At 39.2% G+C, this 21,933-nt stretch overlaps 1 protein-coding gene across 3 annotated transcripts in view; it reads left to right on the top strand.

The window, feature by feature from the left end:
- LOC101175682 (receptor-type tyrosine-protein phosphatase N2) overlaps positions 1–21,933 on the top strand; it is a 383,081-nt gene that overhangs the window by 294,533 nt on the left and 66,615 nt on the right. For all 3 annotated transcript variants that reach the window (XM_023965497.2, XM_078934368.1, XM_023965498.2), the window contains one exon: positions 13,473–13,685. In XM_023965497.2, coding sequence (XP_023821265.1) covers positions 13,473–13,685 — 213 coding nt within the window. The remainder of the gene's footprint in view (positions 1–13,472; positions 13,686–21,933) is intronic.

The following is a 21,933-nucleotide window of genomic DNA, read 5'->3' as shown; positions in this document are numbered from 1 at the left end:
TGTTCCGCAGCAGTTCTGGACAGCCGGGACCAGATGGTTTTCGCAGTTCTACTTTCTAACAGCAATTTTGAGGAAGAAGAAACCATCAAAAAAATGAATGAGGCCAAATCTTTTAAGCGGCTCAAAAATTATAATTTAAAAATCCACTAATGAAACCAAAACATATGCCGGGGGATATCCAAAGAAAGTTTTGAAAACAAGTCACAAGGCCTAAGACATGGTGGCCATTTTGTGGCAAAATTTAAAATGAAGTAATTTTCACATTTTTCTACAATATGGAAAAGGAAAACTGGTAAGACTTTATATTAAGATTCCTTAACAAGCTTTGTTAACACATTAACAAGCGTTATAATATAATTTTTAGGGTGTTAGAAAGACATTATTAGTACAATAAGTCTAATAAGGTTTTTTAAATTACTTAATTAACACATTTGTAAGCATTGTTATTAGGATGGTTTTAAGATGCTAATGATACATGTATTGGCATTATAGATGCCTAACAAATGTGTCAGTTTTAATAAGATTAATAAGATTTATTAACAACTTTTGTTAACAAATTAAGAAGTATTATTATTGTTTGGGGTTCTAGTAAGTTCTTTATTAGCATTATAGATGTCTCACACAAGCCTAAGTGTTCATAAGCTTAAAACGTTTTATTAACTAACTTAACAAATTAATAGGCTTTATTAATGTGTAAGATGCTAGTAAGATTTTTATTAGCATTATAAATGTCTTGCAAATACCTGAAAGTGTTAATAAGATTCATTAACATCTAAAGTCAGACCGTTGTCTTCTAAATCCATATAACTAAACTGCTTACAAGCTTAACAAATGTATTAATACACTTTGTTAACGTTTATTTATTGTTTTGCAGCACCTCATCTAAAGTGAGGAAGGTTTTTACCACAAATAACCACAAAGCTTAAAGCTTGTAAAAATAACTTTATAACATGAAAACAGACTAAACATACAAAAATCTTTCTGTAATAGAAATATAATAATTCAATTCAGACAAATGAAAAAGAAAAACTTTGGGAACTGTGTCGGATTACGCTAGCATCATAGCTAATAAGGATAAAGTATTAGCATCTATCCTTCTGAGTGAAAAATTCATAGCAAATCCCATCACCAGGAGACAGTTCGCTGGATTCAATGCCAACTGTATTCAACCACTGTTGCCTTGCTTCTAAATCCACTGGAAAGTTGCAGAAGTAATTTTTGAAGACCGAAGGCAATAAACCTGCGAGCCATGCTAAAGCTAACACGCTAACGACCGGTACGGTTTGAATTTTCGCACACACTCTACCAGGGTTAAGTACAACCACAGCTAAAGTTTTGTTGACCTTTGACCTCAAGAAAAAGCTGCCATCTTGAATTTTCCAAAGAAAATCTCATTTAGGATCAGATACAAATTTAAACTCGTAGGGATTTCTACTTAATCCTCAAGCATCATTTGGAAGCTATGTGGGAAAAACGGAATTAGAAATTGTAGATTTTTAACGTCATTAGAAAGCAAAAGGGGCCTGTGTTGCAAAAAACCACAAAACTAAAACATTCTCTTTATGTCTCATTGTTTTATTTTTTATCTTGTGGAGGAATGAAACACTGAAAACTGTCCAGATTCTGTTAATTGCAGCAGAAAGACCAGTTTGAGCTGCCATCTTGGCTTGTTGTTTTGTCCCTTAAGTGAATTCTCGTCTCAAGTAATTAAAAATTATTTTTATTAGCCTTGCCCTTCTCTTTTTTGTAGCTTATCATTCTACTTTTTCTATTTTGTTGTCAAATTACTCTACAAATACACCAAATTTAAAAAAAAATTTGAATGTATTATTTAGACTGTAAAAATAAGAAAGTTTATAGTCGAACCCATGGCCTACTCATCTATTACTATAACTAGATGAAGATTGATCTAAAGCAAAATTTCTGCTTCGAGTATTTAATTTTAGATTTTTTTTTAAATCTAAATCATCGTCTAAATAAAAAGGCAGTTGCGTGGACTTGCAGTCTTTCTTGTGTAACACTATTAGTGGCCATTTGTCAGTCACAGCAGATGTTACGCTTACATACTGTACGCTGAAGATTTATGTCCTGGGGGGACATCAGGGTACAGGGCGACCATATCATGCAGATGATGGCTCTTTTGTTTCGGGTTCCATCCCTGAAGACGAGGCATCGGGGGCTGGACAGCAGGTCACAGGAATCCCAAACATCCCACGGCTCACAAAAGGACAGCAGTTTGGTGGTCCTGAGCTGAATAGGCTGTCATGTTGGCGGAAAAAAAAAAAGAAAAAACGAGCAACCCCTTCATATCGCTCGATGACTGTTTGAGAATCACACAAGCTGCTTGTGGGCATTCATGATGGCCTCTCATCTGGTTCCCTTTTCATGAGCAGCAGTGTTGCTCTGAAGCCACGAGACAAGGATTGTGTGATGAGTGATAGTTTCAGACCTGATGTCTGTATCTCAAACATCATCTAATTGGGACGGCAGTTGGGACTGTAACGGTCAGAAGTCTACAAAATTAAAAAAATTGAACGTTTGGTGCGAAAGGGTAAAAATATTCTACAAATAACTCAAGTGTTTAAAAAGGAGTAATGGATCTTTACTTTGGAATCTTTTAACATTTGGAGAAATCTGATGTGCCTTTGAAATAACTTTATTTGGGGTCTGCTGCACACAGGCCTTTCTCTAATGTTTATATTTAAATGTATGCCTTTTTGCTTTTTTACTGCCTGTTAGAAGATAGTACAACTCCTTTTTGTCATGGACTGATCTGAAGTGATTTTTTTATAAAAGAAAGCCTAAATATGAATTGACTCCTCTCCCCTGTCTGCCTAAAAGCTACATCATTAAAATGAACCCAAGCTGGTTAGTTTTCAACCGATTTCCACGGTTAAAAATGGACTAACATTTTCTGGGTCATTTTAAATCAGAACACAAAACAACTGGAAAAAAAACATGAACTAGATTGAAATGAAACCACTTTAACCCCCCCAAAAGATTTTTCTCTAGAAAGTAACCCAAAAAAATGTCTCAACATGAATAACCGGAGTATTAGGTTGAAGGAAATAACCCACGTGTTTGAAGAGAGTAGGAAAAGGACTGTAGTATAAAAGATATAATGTAAACTTTAAAAAATAAATGGTTCAGCAGTTAAACCTGCATTAGCTTGACGAGCAGTTGTGGCTAAAGAGAGAAGGTTTTGTTAGAATCTCAAAGTCTTCTCCACAGCTCAAACACACACAGCTGTGAAACAGACATGACGTCAATTTTAGTCACACGGAGTCCTTGCAGTTTGTGCAGCACATCTTATGCCCTTGTGACCACCATCATGGGATCTTAAAGCGGTTGTGTTTAAATATCAAAACGCACCTGCATGGTGCATGTGGGCCACACGGCATGTGACATGAAAACGTTTGTCACCTTTTTTTGACATTAATCCAACGACCCTTTCCTTTCAGATTCAAGCATGTTACAGTTCAGATGTCTTTCAATGTACTTCAATTCTTTGAGGTTACCTGAAGCTAAAATACTAGGTAGGCCCTGATACACAAGCATTGACTGTGTATGAGAATTGGATCGGGGGAGTGTGAAACCGCCCATAGGAAAGGGTTTACTTCCAGCTCCAACCAAATGAAGTCAATTCAGTCGCCATTTTTTCATGATACAGACATGCTGGAGCCCGAAATCATCAGGAAGCAGTGAGTGGTCCGAGTCAGCATTTTAATGTTTGGTTGCTCACATTCCAACCCCTACAACTCTCACCTGAGCAGGAGCTGAGCTGAAGATCAGTATTTATGTTATTTGTCTCTTGTAGCACAAATGAACATTGATACTTTTGAAGCTGCTTACATAGCAAAGTTATGGGAATTAAAAAGACATTTGACTGCGTATGTACAGAAACAGAGTCGTCAAATCTCCTGTTGGTTGTTGCTGTGATGGCGACAGAGTGATAGAAAGCCGGTCAGCGCGGCTGTAGACATAGTCGTAACTGTACGCAACAAAAGCCTTCCAGAAGGATTTAAGAAGAGGAAATGAAATATGGCAGTCTGTTCTTCCCAACCTCTCTCTTCAGGATCCATTCATTTGTGTGCAGAGTGAAGTAAGTGGGAGTCCAAAGAAATATTATGAAGAAAGGGGGGGGGGGGGGTATACTTTGAAAAGCACCCCCCCCCAAGAAAAAAAAAAAAAACTGCCCAAGCCACACACCACAAAGCGACCCCCTCTGCAAACCATGTAGAGCAGCTTCCGTGCTGCCTGCCACCTCCAGCTGTCGCCAAGGGAGACAAAAGGTTGTGTGGGGGCGTCAGTGAAGGAGTGAGGGGGTATTTTCAAGGAGTTGAATAGAAAGATAAACTGGACCCCCCCCCCCATGTATCCAAGCAGACATGGAAGGTTCTTGTCATATGCATCAGGCAGCTTCTCATTCTACGCTGCCACACTTACTCCTTCCTCTAAGCTGACTGTTGTGAGGATGAAAGTGTCAACATGAAACACAAAAACTACACACAAGGTTGTGTTGCTACGATACAGCAGTCTTTTATATGGACAACTGATCGACCTGATAAAAATAAACTAAAACTAAAATATTTCATGTTGCACGCATTAAAGAAAATTCCAGTTTTGCATTGAAAATATTGCATAATTATAACAGCTGGAAAGAAAAAAGTGAAATGTTAATATGTTAATGCTAAACCCCCATATTTCTGTGTGCAAATAATTCAAGTCTATGATTAAAACTTTTTTCCTGAACTATAGATATGTTGATAGAATAGAATAGAATAGAATCTAATAGAATAGAATGCCTTTATTGTCACTATACACATGTACAATTCGCATCACATGCGCATACAGCGAAATGAGAGCCGCTCACTGCTCAGTGCAAACATGCATGAGAAAATAATTTCACAAAAAAGAGAAGTACAATTTACAAAAGTACAAAATGTACAATACACATTTTTGCTGTGTGGGTTTTTTACTTTCTGCAGAGAGGTAGGTAAAAAATAAAAACTGCTATGCCCATGATAAATCACTAAAACTCAAATCAAATGTGTCATCGTTTTCCAGTAATAATTTGAAATTTGTTTTTGTTTCTTATTTAAATTAATTTTCTTTAATAATTTCAGAAGTTGATCTAATACATAATTCAATGCTGGTCAAATTAGGGAGATTAAAACAATTGTATGTGTATATCTTGAAAACTGGTTCTTGTTTCTGGCACTAAGGCTTTCAAAATACAAATGTTTCATAAAACAAATCTTTAAAAAAGGGTTTTAAATAAGTCTAATGAAAGTGACATTTAGTTTGAACAGCTATTTTGAAAAATGGCAATAAAGCTGTCCTCCATCCATTTTCTGCTTCCAGTGGAGCCAAACCACCCACGGAGGGTGAGAGTGGCGTTTTATCTATCTATCTATCTATCTATCTATCTATCTATCTATCTGTCTGTCTGTCTGTCTGTCTGTCTGTCTGTCTGTCTGTCTGTCTGTCTGTCTGTCTGTCTGTCTGTCTGTCTGTCTGTCTGTCTGTCTGTCTGTCTGTCTGTCTGTCTGTCTGTCTGTCTGTCTGTCTGTCTGTCTGTCTGTCTGTCTGTCTGTCTGTCTGTCTGTCTGTTATTGTGAATCAGATAATTATTTTAAATTAAACCTTTTATCATCTTGTAATCTTACATATTACAAGATGATAAAAAGTTTCTCTGTCATTTAGCCTTCAACAGCTTTTTGAATCAGATCTGGACTCAATTACAAGTTGTCATGTGCAGTGTGTCATAACCAAAAACATTGCGTGCATTCTGCTGTAGGTTCTGTTTAAGTGACTGATCTTGGGGCAGATAGATCCAAGGTCAGGAGTCTGACACTGAACGTTCACGCCTTTCTGAAGATGAGGAGGAAGAAAAACGTCTTCTTTTTATTTTTGACTTAATCCTTGAAATAAGCATATGCTATTTACAGGATCAAGCAGGTATCCCCAGGAGCTAGAGCGAGCGGCAGTCAGGCTTTCCAGTGGGTAGCGAGCATTGACTGTAAAAACCATATATGGTGTATGGTGGCGGACCTGCCTGGGCTGTGCAGCGATGACAGAGCGCATGCAGCGCAGACCCCCGGTCAGTGGGCAGGGCTAGAGAAGCCCGTGTGCCAGGACAACACTGGTGCCTGAGTGGGCTCAGATCCCTCGGTCGGGAACCATGGAGGGCTTTACTTTGTACCTAAAATGATATTTATGTGTGATTTCACAAAACACTAAAACACTTACAGTAAAACAATTTACATTTCTAGTGCAACTCTGGATGAGAAAGTGTTTATGAAGTGAGAAACAGGCATTTATCATATTTGTCTTTTAAATCATCAAATGATGCAATTATGAGTCCCATCAGGACAAAGATGCCATCATGAAAAATTTGCATGTAAAAAGATTCATTAATTTAATTTTATGCACTGACTGCAGCCGGCCGGGTTTAATGAAACGGTGTAATCAAAACACTTGAAGCCACATTTTTTTCTGTATTCTCAAGATATGTCATGGTTTTATTCACTTCTATACAGCTAGAAAAAAGGTGGAGATTTTCTAAATGCTTATTAAACTGTTATTTTAACTACCTATGACATGATACATTTGCTAAATGTTTAAAAGGCAGTTTGGAATCAGATGCAAAGCGCTTTCAGCTCCTGACATACGAGGAGGAGGTTTTCCCTGTAGGGAAGCATTACATGTTCTTCCCACTGCTTCCATTAGAGTCCTGAAATCTAATGAAAGTCAAGAGGCTGAAGAAGACACAGCGGAGACGATGGGGATTTCTGGACCACAAAAAGCGGTAGCCTAAAAAGAGGAACACAACATTCATCCTTAAAAAAAAAATCACTAGAAAGTAGGAAGATTGCAGCAAGTCTTCAAAATAAATCTCATAAGATATCAAGATCTTTTGTTTTAACCTTTGTGCTATCTTAGATGACCCCACCCTTCCATTGACGTGTTCTCTCTACCATGACAAAGGTGGATAAAGGTGGAAAGATTTCATGTAATCCATGGACACCAGTGAAGATCACAAATCATTGAAGAAAAAAGGTTCAGCGCACTGTCCAGTGGGTCTAGATGACCCAACTCCCAACGTTAAAGTGCCTAGGATAGCACAAGGGTTACAAAGAAGGTTCCACACAAGGATTCAAAAAGGGAAAAATTTGTTTAAAAAGTTAACTCTTATGCTGTGTTCACACCAGGCGTGTAATGTCATATTCTAAAAGCGTTTAGCACATGCCGTTCACACTGGACAAGCAGGGAGAGGCGTTTTTTTTTTCTTTTTCTACTGTTTACTAGCACATGCCTGCCTACGGTTGGAAGAGGCCTGGACTAAAATGTCAAAGCAGTGAAAAATCTGGCAAACCTTGCTCCAGGCGTCTTCTCAACTCTGTTCCAACAAATGAAGACAAAAGCAGTCTGAAAATGTGCATAACTACGCATGAATGTGAATGTTTTTAATGCAGAACACCGTCTTAGTACAAGTTGGCCAGTATTAATACATGCTACAGTAATAAAAACTAAAATGAGAAAACTTATTCTTCGATCAGAAATCTAATTTTTTTTTTTTTTGGTAACAATAATTTCTTATTCCTTATTACCAGCTCTTATTGAGACAAAACATTCTCGACTGTGTAGAGCAAAAATAAGTTGGTAAAATATCTTGAATGTTTTAAATCTTTGTATCAAATAGATTACAATGTGTCCTGCTATTTTCTCTCCAAAAGAACTGTTTTGTTCAAAAAAAAATTTTTTTGGAATTGAACTGCAGCTCTTTTGGCAGCAAAAGAGTTAGTTGTCTGAATGTTTCCATTTGAGGAAAAGCAACAGGAACCTGATATTTGTATTTAGCCAAATTATGTGGGTTGAAAGTAAAAATAGTTTTGTGGCATAACCTTTATTCTCCTTCTTTATGTTTTTCTTTTTTTTTGCCCGCTTCTACCTCCGTACTCCTCTTCCTCTCACCCCCCTGTTGGCAACATGTGGAGCCATTGCCATAGCAACAGGGATTTGGGGGTTTGACATGTGCGGTAGACAAGCGAGGAATGGAGGGAGGGATAAGAGGAATATAAGGAGGAGCCCCACCGTGCATTTTGTAGTTTTTCTCTCACTCTTCTTTTTTTTTTTTTTTTTTTTTAAAAAAGGCATCCCAGTACTGGAATTGAAAGTGATGGAGGCTGGTGCTCCTCTTCCTCCTCTCCTCTCCGAATATGTGCTAAAAAAGGAAGAGCGGGGCAAAAATCAGTCGGTGCATTTTTTACGAACCCCTTTTTGTTGCAACTTAGGAGGCAAACGGCAGTAAGACGAAGAAGCCGGAGGTGGAAAAGATGCCGGGAACTTTCGCTTTTTTTCAATTTGGGAGAACGGGAATGATGGGAGGAGGTGAAACTCCCTCTGTCTCTTGTTCGCCCTTTTCCAACTCCACCTCCTGCTCTGCTGCTCGTGCAGAGCTGTCTGAGGAGTCCGTGCAGACGGAGTGGAGTGGAAATAGACGCAGGAGGAGGTGTTCATTGCATTGCCTTGCCGGGACTTTTTGGTAGGATTTGATTTCAAATTCTATGTTCATTTCATCTTAAGCTTTTCATCCAGTGATGTTGAATCTGTCTGCTGGGGATGCGCCGCACTTGTTCTCCATCTATCCCTCTGCTGAGTAGTTTCAGTCCCTTTTTTTCATAGATCTGCATTTTCTCTTTATGCTCAAATGCAATCTTCTCCATACATCTCCTGTCTTAATTCATTAGTTGTAGGTAAAGTTATGCATGCATTGGGAGTATCTGTGGAGTTTAGACAGTGACTGACGTTTACCCCCAAGCTGGGATCTTCTAGCAGCTGCACCTCCCTGTATCAATGTAAGAAAAGTCAGTTTAATGGTGGTTTGCTGCTGTCTTGTTTGTTTTCTTGCTTTCTTGCATGGGTGTATTGTTCAAACTGGATTGTCATCTCCAATGAGTCTCCTCATCTGTCTGCATTTTGTGCTTCTTGCTGATTGGGAGAATCTGAAACCGAAGGGAAGAATTTCTAAACTGCAGTTTACTGATGTACAGTTGTAATCGTGTGGGCATTTGAGTGTGTGAAAGTGTGTAATTGTTTGTGTAGGTTGCACATCAGCTCGAGTGGTTCTGATCTCTTTTGGGCAGAACTTTTTGAATTCATCCAGATGACTCATGGGTGAAGGACAGATCTTTGTTAGTGACAGCAGACATCCTGGAGGAAAACAATAGCCTCTTGCTGCTCTCCCTCTGACCTTTTTTTTTTTTTTTACCCATTCTGAATAAATCAGAGCTGTGCAAATCCATCTGCCTTTTGTCTACCAAAGCCTGCCTAATCCACACCCCTCTTAACGCGCACACAATCACACACATGCAATCACACACGTGCACACTGACACTCACTTAAAGAAACTCAAGCAAACCTTCATTGCAAATTCAGGCATTTGAAACTAAAATTTGAATTTTGTATTTACCTGGTTTTACTTGAATTTTTTTTCTCTTTTTCATTTTTTTTTTTACTGTTTAAGATCAAAGTGCTTAGCTGAACTGAATGTAAAAATGTATTTCCAAGACACCTGCCTGCCTCCCTGTCTGTCTGGAAAAAGAGCGTCCAGCCAGCCGGCGTTCTCTGAGGGCTCAGGCTTCTGAGAATTACTCAGTCTGGACAAGCTCTTATCCCGTTTGTAACAACACCCCCCACCTCCCCAACAAAATTTACAAGTACAATTAGATTTTTTTTTTTCTGAGCAGGTGGGGGGTGTGGATGAGGGTAGATGGACAATAGAATTGGGAGCATGAAAAAAGCACTCACTTCGCCTCCTTACCTTTGGGGACATGATATTTTCTTTTCATTTTTTCCCCTCCTGCTGACAGCCGATCCTATCAGAAACATCTGAGCTTTCTTTTTGGGGGGTGGGGGGGGGGGTGTTGGAGTGTGTGAGGGGAGAGACTGAGTATTATTCCTGCAATAAATAATAATAATAAAAAAAGAAAAACAACCATAAGACGATGCGAGTTAAAGCCTTGTGTTCTGTTTCATATCAGATCGCTGGATAAAAACATGAAACCAAAGCTGCTCTGCTGGTTCACCGTGGCAGTCTCAACCCTTTAAATAGACCTTTAGAAAGGTTAGTTGGGGCGACAGAGATGGACCTCCTCTTATTTATTACAGCAGACAAATAAGTGCTGATATCATCCTGCAAAGGTGCTGCAGTGGAAGCTGACAGATGAGGTTATGGAAATGAAAGAACTGGCTGATCCGTGCATCCACACCTTTGATTTTTCTGCTGCATCCGTCTGCGCAGCTGCTGTTGCGCCCCATTTTTGTAGCAGCAAACTGACACACCAATCCCCCCTCATCCCAGTCTCATCCCCTGCTCAGACACCTTCCCCTCCTTTACTGTTACTAACAACTGCAGCCAAACTTGATTAAGCAGGAGGGGTCAGGCAACGTTTCTTTGAATCAATAGACAGGCATGCTAGGCAGCCATGATGAAGAGACCAAAGCGGGGGAGGCAGAATCAGTGTGTTTCTGTGGAGGGGAGGGGGGGGGGGGGGGGTGCACGCTCTGCAAACGCCGGCATCTGTCTGGTGAAAGATGACTGAGCTGTTACAGTTACAGCCTTGAATTATGGGCCATTACGAGCCGAGCAAGATGCAATGCCTCTCCATGAAACTTAATTTGACAAAACAACGACATGACTCAGGCAGTAAGATGACAGATGAAGTTATTTGGGGGGGAAGGGGAGGGGGGGATACATTTTTTTTTTTTTTTTAAAGGATGATTGCAGTGGAAGCATGTGAAATCTGCAATGATGCATTATTCATGGCTACGCCAGGCCCACGACACTCACAGGCTGCTGCTCAGCTGCTGCTCTTAATGATGCGTCCTTCAACGGCAATCTTTCGCATTGAGAAAAACACAACCAATCGACTCTGTCTGCCCGTGCATGTCTGCTGAGGCGTTAACATCCGCAGCCGCGCAGATGCCACGCCATTAGATATACCAAGTACCTTGAGTATACACACCTAGATGTTTTTCAAGACCGATTTCCGTTTGGTTTTCTTAACTTTTTTCCTGGTTAGTTTGGTGGGGGACGGTTTGTTTTTGCTGTACAGGATGCCTCAGAACTCCTCTCACAAAATTGGACTCCCCACTCAGCGATCGACAACTGCGTGCCCTGCTTGTGGATCCTTTCTGCGGGCGCTCTTTATTAGCCGATGAATGCGGCGGCAAATGAATGCAATCGTTGGCGATGGCGTCGAGGGAGGGGGAGGGTTCTGCACCCTGGAACCTCGCAAGAATTTTAGAGCAATACGGGGAAAAGGCCGCTCCTTTCACCGGCTCTTCTGTGCCGACGGGCAGGAGGGGATTCAACCCCGCCATCCTTCTGCCCCCCTTTCAAAGCTCCTTTCTATTAAGTCACAGAGCTGCACTTTGCCTAATCTCTGTGACCTCTACCACTTGGGGACCTCCTCCCTTTTTGCACAGCTAAAAAACCTTTTTACAACATAGAATTACCTGAGGTGCAAACTAAAGGAGTGTTTCCAAGAAGAAACGAGCCCAGAAAAGCTGTTTTTCCCATTGATTTCCATTGAAAACCCTTTGTAAAGAAGAATAGTAAGCCTTGTTATTGGCAGTGCAATTTGCACCTTTTCCCTCTCGCTTCCCTCTTTGTGGTCAACATGCAATAACAGGTAATAACGGGGAATTATCTTGGCTTTGTTAACTCCTAGTCGTTGAGGAAAAGTGCAACAGGAATGTTTGAGCTGCAGTCGCGGAACTTAATTCACATTTCTTTAAAGATAAATTGTTGGTAGAGGCTCCTACAGCCTCCTTATCTCCACTGCTAAAAACATATTCCGTTGTTTGCTCAAAAATGTGTTTTGGATGAACGGGGATGACTTCTGTTCACCGCGGTAGCAAAGGTGTGTCAAGAGAGGAGTTTGTGTTGTCTGAGCACTCCTGGGCACAAGTGGTGGAACAAATACTTGTGTTTTTATGTGTTTTTATGTGTTTTTGCATTTCGTAAAAGAAAAAATGTCCTTCTCAAAACAGGTTAAAACATAGAGAATACAAGATGTTTTTTCCTTGAAATAAGTAACAAATCTGCTGAAAGAACTTTCTCAAAATAAATTGGGATCTCCTGCTGTACTAAGACTTACCGTATTTTTCAGAGTATAAGTTGAAAAGTATAAATATATTTGTGTAGTTTGGCTGGAGGTGCGACTTGTACTCAAATATAACTTATATGTTATTTTATTCTTTTAAAAATGCAACAACCACTAGAGGGCACTGTGTATCAGTATTTGCTACTGACAGCAATGCAGAAGAAGAAGAAGCACCGCTTAGTCTTACGCCGAGCTTGGTAGTTTTAAAAGTGACACAAAGGATGAAGAATTCAACTCATTTGGCGAGCAAAATGAGAGTTTGGTTCACCTGTTAGCATGTTCTTTATGCTATGGTTATCTGATAAATTGTTCATGTTCAGCTAATATAATAGTTTTTTTTCTATGTTTCATTAATATAAAAAGCATCAATGTTACAGTAGTGAATCATGCAGATATTGAGTCTATAATTGTTATCTATTCCACTATTTTGCTTTTCAAAATAAAATGTCCGTTCTTGTTCCCGCAGTTTGTTAAATGAATTTCTTTCAAAAGTGCGACTTATACTCCAACGCGACTTGTAGTCCAAAAATAGATAAATAAATAAATTTTATGCTAAAATGAGCTATAAACACACATACTTAGGTATATTGCTCTGATAATTGGAATATGTCTCTAAAATAGGCTTTTATTGTTTAAAAAAAGTTTGACTTCATTGAAGTTAGAATGTACATATGTGTCAAATGTACCACCAAAAAAAAATCCTATTATAAAGGCCACAAGAATCCAGCTATCTCTATTTCCAGACCAAGCAATTGATCATTTAAGATAAATCTGTCAAAATTATGTGAAAATTATGAGTCAAAAAACTAGTTTCATTAGAGATATTATTTAAAATAAGATATTTTCAAGAATAATTCAGGAAGAATTGAAGATTTGATTGGATAATGTAACATTCTATTAAAACGTTGCATGTAAGTGAGTTTGTCTTATATCAACTGTGGAAAGATATTTAAACTAGAAACTAGACAAAAATACTTGATGATGTTTTGTGTTTTTGGAGCGTACCTGTAATCTGGAATAAGTTTCAGACAGATATTGTCCAGTCGAGTTTCAAAATGAGGCTTTATTTTTGATTCTGTGAAAACAGAAATGTCTGCTATACTTAGCATGCTCACTTGTAGGGATATACGTCATACGCCCACAGCTCATTCCAAAGCAACCTCCTCCATTCTTCAGCTGCTAGATTAAAGAAAGTCTTGCGTCATGCCCTGCTGAGCTGGAAAAAAAAAAAAATAAGACCACAGATGAACGTACAAGCGGAAACCTTTTTAACTCTCATCCCTCTTTTGTGGTGTGCAGGGAAACCAGATCAAGCAGATCCCGACCAAATACAGCCAGACAGAGTCAACCAAGTTCCTCATCCTCACCGTGGTGTCCATCCTGTGCATCGTTGGCGTGCTGCTGGCCTCCACCGTGGTCTACTGCCTCCGCCATCGCTCCCATCACAAGCTCAAGGAAAAGCTAACCAATCTAGGGACAGATGCTGGCAGCGATGCTACCGCCACCTACCAGGTAGGAAGAGCTACTGTGACGCACAAAATGCCGGTGAAGTCGAGCTGTATGGTTTTAGCTTAAATTATAAAACACTTATTAGATGTTTTAAATCTCTTTAGATACATTTTTCACCATGCCGCTTTACATGTGTTATAAATATACCCAGCTAATATAAATATTTTTTATTTTTTTGTGAAATCTGTCCGACTTTGGATCAAAACTGCATCAGCAATGACACTTTATGTCATAAAAGTATTAAAGCTTTGGGTAAAGATAATTCTTTAAGAATTTTTTGAGACCATATAATTTCTGTCTCCTGAGTTCAGCATTTATTCTTCTTGATATATAATTTATTCATACTGATAAAGTTGTCTAGATGTCTGTAGATCTATGACAAAATGAAGAATTTCAGTAGATGCAAAATTTTAAAAGGTTTTTTCTTGAACATTTTCATATCGGAAAACCTGACTTATTTGCTGCTTTTGGTCAGATCTGAGTGATGTAAAGGGCTAACCATGTTGTATCAAACCACTCATATTTGATTATCCTCATGTTTTAAATAGATCAGTGCTGTGTGCTGATTGCCTTCTGCTCTAATTCGCTGTTTGAGTCATGAAGCAATATCACAAATCCAACAGGTTTCCCACCTCCGGTTGTTTGCATCCCCTCTCTGCTGGCTGCAATTATCCTCTGGCCAGAATAGCCAAAGTGTGAAATTTAATTTACAGAATCCAATATTAAGTGGCTTTTTGAGCAAAGAATTAGATTGAGATTTTTCCGTTTCTCTCTCTGACCTTTTCCCCACCACGTTTTTAAATGAGAGCAGTCCTGTGAGCATTGATTTTATAATGAGCCCAGCCCGTCCCCTAAGTGCTTACATTTTATGCTCTTCTCCAGGGATCTTTAACTCCTGAAATAGATTGCGCTTCCGCGTCAAAAGCTTTAACTCATCACTCTAGGCTCTGCATGGATTCATCCTGTTGCTGTTTCCAAAAATAAAGGGACTTATTATTGCAAAAGAAACAAAAAAAACAGTGACGGTAAAAAGTGTGGCATTTGAAGCCTCCTTTTTTGCCAAGTTGTTGCAATCTTGAGCGGTTATGACATCACAGAAATTTTCCAAAAATGTGGAACAAACAAACTCGGAAGTAGGTAAAACTATTGATTGTCAATGAGAACTGACCAAGTGAGTGGGACATCACCCAAAGAAAAATGGTTCCAAGGAAATTTAGTCAGTTCAGTTAACATTTTTCCAGGCGTTGCCATGTTGGAGCCAGACGACGTCAGTAAGCGGTGATTGGTCTAAGTCGGACTAAGTCATTGCTTCTATGGCAACCACTCTCGCCAATCAGGAGTGAGCTTGTTGGAAGGCCACACCCCCACCACTTGAAAGCAGGCTCAGGAGAATCTGCATATCAAATGCTTTGGACATGGGCACTGCCTGTTTTCATTGATTATTATGTGATTGGCTGGTTTATAACTTTTAATAACTTCCATAACAGAACAGAAATTAAAAAGGGTAGTAGAGCAAAAAAAGGTCATTCTGACAAATAGAATAACTGAATACTTGCAGTTTATTTGTTTATAGAAATCTGTGGGATTTTGGCTTCTTGGAACCAGCGGGACTTCCTGTTTAGGTGGGAGGGGTCTCTCAGTTCGGTGGGTTAAACTAGTGATGTCATGTGATTATTTTCCTTTTGTGCGATTAATTAATCGCGACCTGTAATCAATTAATTTCATTCTTCTATTTTATATCCCAGTTATTTTCTATCCTCATAATTTCGGTAAAGTCTCATTTTGAGATATTGTTATTTAAATTCATGATATTGTGCTCCAGTAAAAGATCAAATTACAACTAAAAAACAGAAGTTTTCCTTTGATTACTGACTTCCAACTTTTTTTTTTACACAAACACAGGTCAAATTTTTTACATCTCAACCAATAAAGAAAAATACAAAACAAAACACAAGGACAGAACATCAGCTCCAGACAGCTCAAATGTGTGTAGTGTTCCTACATAAACGGAAAAAAATCTCTTATTAGCATTCCAAAAAAAATATAGACCACAAACTTCATGATAATATCATAATACATGTTGACATACCTTATTCTACAGTTCACCGCCTCAAGCGATCAGCCCTCCACATACCCCATTAATTTATGTAAACAAACACAAAGTCCGGCTTAATCCTTTGTTTAATAGACAATAGATAGCTGTGCTGCTGTGGGAATGTTTGCGTTAGTTCTGTGAAGATGTAGAGAGTCACACCTTGACGACGTCACAGCAACAACGTGGCACATGCCGCGTACGCAACGGTACACAGACACAAAGACGTGCACTGGGAACAATGTAAGAGCCGTTTTCAGCTGAGTTCAAATAAAACATGCAAGTAAACAGTTTTACCCTTGGATTTTATATTAAAGAACGTGACAATTATTCCAGATCAACGCAATAAAATTTTTTTTTTAATTTTTCTGTAATTAATTAAACACAATTAACGAGATTATTTGACTCCTGTACGTAAAACACGGCTGTTAATGCTGCGTAAGAGCTGAGCATTCAACAAGCATCTGCCCATGAAGAGACCACGCCCCCTTACTTGACTGGAGCTTTTAAACCGGCCTCGAACAGGAAGTGTTGTTATGTAGATAAAAAAGCTAAAGGCACATATTGTAAAAGTGTTAAAAACTCTTTTATTGACAGCTTCATGAGTGTGCAGATTTGTTTCTTTGTTCCATGGGAACAGGAAAACGTCTTGGTTGCATGCCTCAGAGAACTACTTTAGGTCTCTAATTGAAATATGCAAATCAGAAGACTGTTCCTGCATTCTGTTTTTTCTGGGTACAGGTTGACAAATGCCTTTCTGTTGCTCACTCCAAGAGATTTTTCTCAGCCTTGTTTTGCTGCCAAGGCTTTTTATTTCGTTTCCCATTGTAGCCGAGTCTCAACAGTGAGTCGCCGTCATCCTGGGTGAAAGTCCACAGTGTTCAGCTCCCATCTTAGCCATGTAAACCTTGTTTCTTTGTGAGCGCTGCTGTGTGGAGGAGTTCCCTGGGCTGGATTCTGTGTGTGTGTGTGTGTGTGTGTGTGCACAGTCTCCAGGGCTACATGCAATTAAAGCAGACAGGAAGCGGCAGGCTGCCTGACGGTCGTCCTGCTGCAGCTCCTCCACTCTGACTGTCAAACACTCGCTGGCTTTGTTGCGCACATGCTCACACCAACTGCGGATGCACGTGCACGCCCAAGCAGCTAGCGCATGTTAATGATTCTTGCCCTTGGCGCGTTAGTTGAGGCCTGGATTCACACCCTTCTCACACGCTGCTTTCATTCACTTGGCACCGCTCTCGCCGCTCAGGCCTTCCTCCTCCTCCTCTTCCTCCCAGCTTGTCTGTCATTCAGCCGCAGCGTAACTCCAACCTAGGATTGGCCGCTGCAGACGGAGGAGAGGTTGATTGACAAGCGCCGACGGAGGAGCGTGTGCGGCGTGTCGAGCGCAGGGCGTACGGATGGATGATGCTCATCTGTCATTCAGTCCCTGGATTACTCTGCTGTCAACATGAGAGTCTGCTTCATCGAGTTCAGCTTATCTTCAGATCACATTCAGATCTTTTTGTGAGGGAAAGGAGGCAGCAGAGCATCGATACACTCCACTGCAGGACAATTTAAACATTTCTCACAAACCAAAAAACACAGTACACACCAAAAAAAAAAAGATTTAGACCACAAATTTAATCAAGTTTGGTTCAACAAATCAAAATTAAAAATCACATTATTTACCTCCTTGATGCCTATTGATCCAAATATGCATAAAACCACTTTGGCTCCTAATTTAACATCTACATGAAAGCAAAAACATAAGTAATTTATTTTATAAATTAAAATATATTTAGGCACCAGGGGGTTAAAAATAATCCTAATAATATATTTTTTATTTTTATTTCAGTTTTTCATACATGCACCATGAATGTAGAAATGCTTTGTCAATTTTGTGCTTCAAAATTGTATATAATAAGCAGTTTTGGTTTTATTCTAGTAGATTTTTAAACATACAATCTCAAAAGATGGGACAAAAAAGTTTTTAAGCTTTCTTGAGATTCTTATTAATTACAGAAAATGTGACCAAACATATTTATGGTTTAGAATATCTGTTAAAATTCTTATTTTTAATAATATTTAAGGTCCAATAGAGACACGTTAGGCACTTAAGAGCTTTTATGTGAGTCTTTAGTTTTTGACAGTAAAATAATTATTTCTGGTTACGAAAACTATGAAGAAAAAAAACATAATTATTGATTTTTAATATAACAAGAAGTGCTAACCGCATTTAAAATATATAAACTAATTATAATATAAAATATTTACAATATAAAATGTGTTATTTCCTTTTTTAATTAATAAGTAATTTTGAAGCAGATGCTACTAAATATTGTTGGAGTGGAGGTTTGTTTCTCATCTTTACTAGCCAGTTAAAATACAGATGAATGAAAGTCTGTGAACAACTGAAGTGGCAGAAACTTCAGACAAAGGAAATTCACATCTTAAGATCCTCTAAAGCAGTTTCATTTTATAAGACTAAAAACTAATTTGGTTAATTCTAGTGAAAAAGCAACAGTGATGCCCCCCCCTCCCATCAGCAGGGCTTTTTTATTCACAAATTAATAAAGACACCCCCGTCTAAGAAAAGCATCAGACATAGAAAAGATTTCAAAATAAAAGTCTTTTTCTTTTCCGTTCTTCACCTCGTCTGCATTCATTGTCCTCAGGAGGAGGTCTTAACGGAGGGGGGCTCCGTTGGCCCATCCTAATGCCAGGCCCTCATAAAGGGAGGGGGCTTCAGGTGGCACACGCCACGCTGTGCCGACACGCCCACCTTCACAACGAGGTGAGGTGTGATTTGAGACCGTCATGAGGCGCCAAAAAGATTCCCTGGCACAAAGCCAATAAGAAGGGGTTGATGGGGTCTGTGGTTTTCACACTGAGGGGGCATGGGGGGGGGGGGGGGCTCACACATGCTCAGTGAACACACAAATCACCCCCGACATGATTCAGCGCTGCAGCTGCAGCCATTAAAGGCCTTCATTTCTTTTCACCAAAACGACTTACTTCTCCTTGTAGTCTGAAGGAAACGTCTGCATAAATCTTTTTTATTTTTCTTAAAAAACAAAAACTGTTTTTTTTACATTATCATTTTACATCAAGATGTTTTTTCAAAATCACATTTAATTTCATCTTCAAGCAGGGAGGGAGTCTCAGTTAAGCCATCTTTCTGTTAAATGTACATTTATTTTTCTCTTTGAAATTGCTTTTAAATTAGATATTGATGTTTCACCTTCTAAAAAACATTTACTTACATTAATTTCAATGCTTTTTGAGTTGAAATGTTGAAAATTTAAACGTGCAACCAGACATTAGCAATCCATCACCGAAAAGATTTGGACAAATGTTTTTATCTTTGCCAAAGTGGATGCTATTACTAAAACTGATGCAGCAACATTAAAGATAGATGAGTTTTCCTGATAAATGAATGAAACTCCAGGAAACTGAAGGATCTGATGATAAATGTCCTGGAAAAAAAGAACTCACTTTTGAAAGAACCGCTGCTGGATGAATTTAGTCAAAACTTGGTTTAAAAAATGCAGTTAGCACAAACAGGCTTCCATACCTTTTTGGCCCTAAAGCAAAAAAGCTTTAAGCGTTTTAATGTACTTTGGGAAATATGTGGTCTACATCAACCGTCTACAGTTCCACAAATGTGCCAAAAAGAAGCTGGAAGTTAAGTTTATGAATTTGTTGAATCGAAGGACCTAAATGTTCAGTTTTTGGAAAACTCTTTTTTTTTTTTTATCAAATACTAAGCAGATGAAGGGAAATTGATCCAAATTTGCACTTTTTATCTTACCAAAGCTTGAATAATTAGGTAATTGCTTCATCTTTGATGTATATTTTTCATGAGAACGCTTTTGAAATAAATAGTCACTTAAAGATATTTAAATAAATAACCAAACAACTATTCCAGTGTACATCCTGTTGGATAAATTCCCAGCAAAGTCTGGGAAATGCTGAGCTGGCCTTCCTCCAGAACATAAAGCAAAGTGATTAGTGAGATGAGGTGAACATTGGGAATCAATACACTGTAAATAAAGATTTTTTTGTTTGTATGGACACGGCTTGTGTGCTGGGACAGTAAATTTTCAGTGTATAAGCTCTAAACACGTCCAGTGTTATATTGTTTTTCTCTTTTGTGCTCTAATTGACTCTGGAGGGAAGGAGTTTTTGACGCAGGTTTAATTACACCGTAAAATAATTCTGCTGCTGCTGCGATGTTTTCTGCGTGCCGAAGCTCCAACACTGCAGTGGATCATACTGCCATTCATAAAATGTAAAAAAAAAATCCTCCTGGAGTTCATTATTTTTGTGTGAGAGACTAAACTAACAGTGAAAACGTCTGTTTATTCTTTACATGCTTTACATGACATATTTGGATTTTAAGTAACTTTTAGCTTCAAAAACAGGTTTTGAGTCCTCAGCTTTATAGATTTGTAGAGAACTAGATCCAGGCATTGGGAACTTGCAGCTATAAATGTTACATCTTGCTTCATTTAATGTTGTGGAAACCCACTTTATGATCTTTCCTTCATTTTCTACTGTTTTATCCCTTTTGGGGTCATGGGGCTGCTGGAGCCTATCCTGAGCACTTGTGGGCGACAGCAGGGTACACCCTGGACAGTTTGCCAGTCTGTCGCAGGGCCACATATTACCCACCCATTAACACTCACACCTTGGGACAATGTAGAGTTGCCAGTTGACCTATGAAGCATGTTTTTGGACGGTGGGAGGAAGCCGGAGACCCCAGAGAAAACTTACGCATGCACAGGGAGAACATGCAAACTCCACACAGAAAGGTCCCCCATTGATTTTCTGGTTCAGGTCCCCCAGCTGGGACTTCAACCAGGGGCCTTCTTGCTGTGAGGCAAGAGCGCTAACCACTGTGCCACCATGCAGCCCTTGATGATGATGAAGATCTAAAACTTTGCAACTTTATCGTTTTTTTTCACCTAAAGACTGTTACCATGGTAACGAGGTGTGAGCATACCCAAGCACATGACTAAGCTGAATTACAACTGTGATGGTTTGATGCCTAAACCCTTGTGCTATCCTATGACCCCACCCTTACATTGACGTGTTCTTCCTACCATGACAAAGGTGGATAAAGGTGGAAAGATTTCATGTAATCCATGGACACCAGTGAAGATCACAAATCATTGAAGAAAAAAGGTTCAGCGCACTGTCTAGTGGGTCTAGATGACCCAACTCCCAATGTAAAAGTGCCTAGGATAGCACAAGGGTTACACGTAGTGGTCGTGTCGGAATTTCCTTGCAACTCAGTACCTAGTGCACTATATAGGTCATTCACCAGTTTGCCGGGATGTCCGAAATTAGTGCCTGGATAGCTCAGTTGGTTAAGTGTAGAACTAGCACACAGGAAGTCAAAGTTAGATACCCAGACTGTCCAGAGAGCTTCATCCAGTGTGGGTCCTTTAGCAACATCCCGCCTACTACAGCCTCGCTTTGCAGCCGCAAGGCGTCCAACTCTGGGTCCCCCTGTAACGACCGCCAGCCCGGATAAAATACAAACCACCTGTGTAGATCAGTGACAGCTGATTTGCTGATTTGAAACCTAAAATTCCAAAATCCAGTGCCTTGGAAATTTCCCAGAAGTCTTTGTGAAAAACCAGTGTGCATCATCAAATATAGACCACAATGTGTGTGTGTGTGTCTGTGTATGTGTGTGTATCAGTATTTTCTGCTTAAAGCAACACTTAAGAAGAAGCGTTAGCCTGAGCAGAGTTGTTCCAAAGTGGCACAGAAAATGAATGGACTTAGTGGTTTAAAGTGATATAAAGAGCGTTGGTTAGCATGTTCTTTATGCTATGGCTATCTGAATAATTGATCATATGGTAATATGAACAATAAACTGCAATGATATACTACACACTTCAATTAAATTCCTCCTGTGTTTCATGCAGCTAAAAAGGGTTACTGTAGTGAAGCATGCATATATTTAGTCTATTATTGTTATCTATTCCGTTATTATGATTTGTTTTTCAAGAGGAAATGTCCATTCTTGTTCCAGTATTTTGTCGATAAAAATTCATCCAAAAGCACGACTTACATATGAATTTTCTACTTTATTATGCATTTCTTGGCTTCTGATACATATACTTGATGAAAATCAGGTGGACTATAAATCCGGACTTATTATAA

Source organism: Oryzias latipes, chromosome 17 (assembly GCF_053564925.1).
Source record: "Oryzias latipes strain Hd-rR chromosome 17, Olatipes_Hd-rR_3.1".
Lineage (NCBI taxonomy): Eukaryota > Metazoa > Chordata > Actinopteri > Beloniformes > Adrianichthyidae > Oryzias > Oryzias latipes.
Note: the sequence above shows the minus strand (reverse complement) of the source record. Positions and strands in the feature narration are given on the sequence as shown.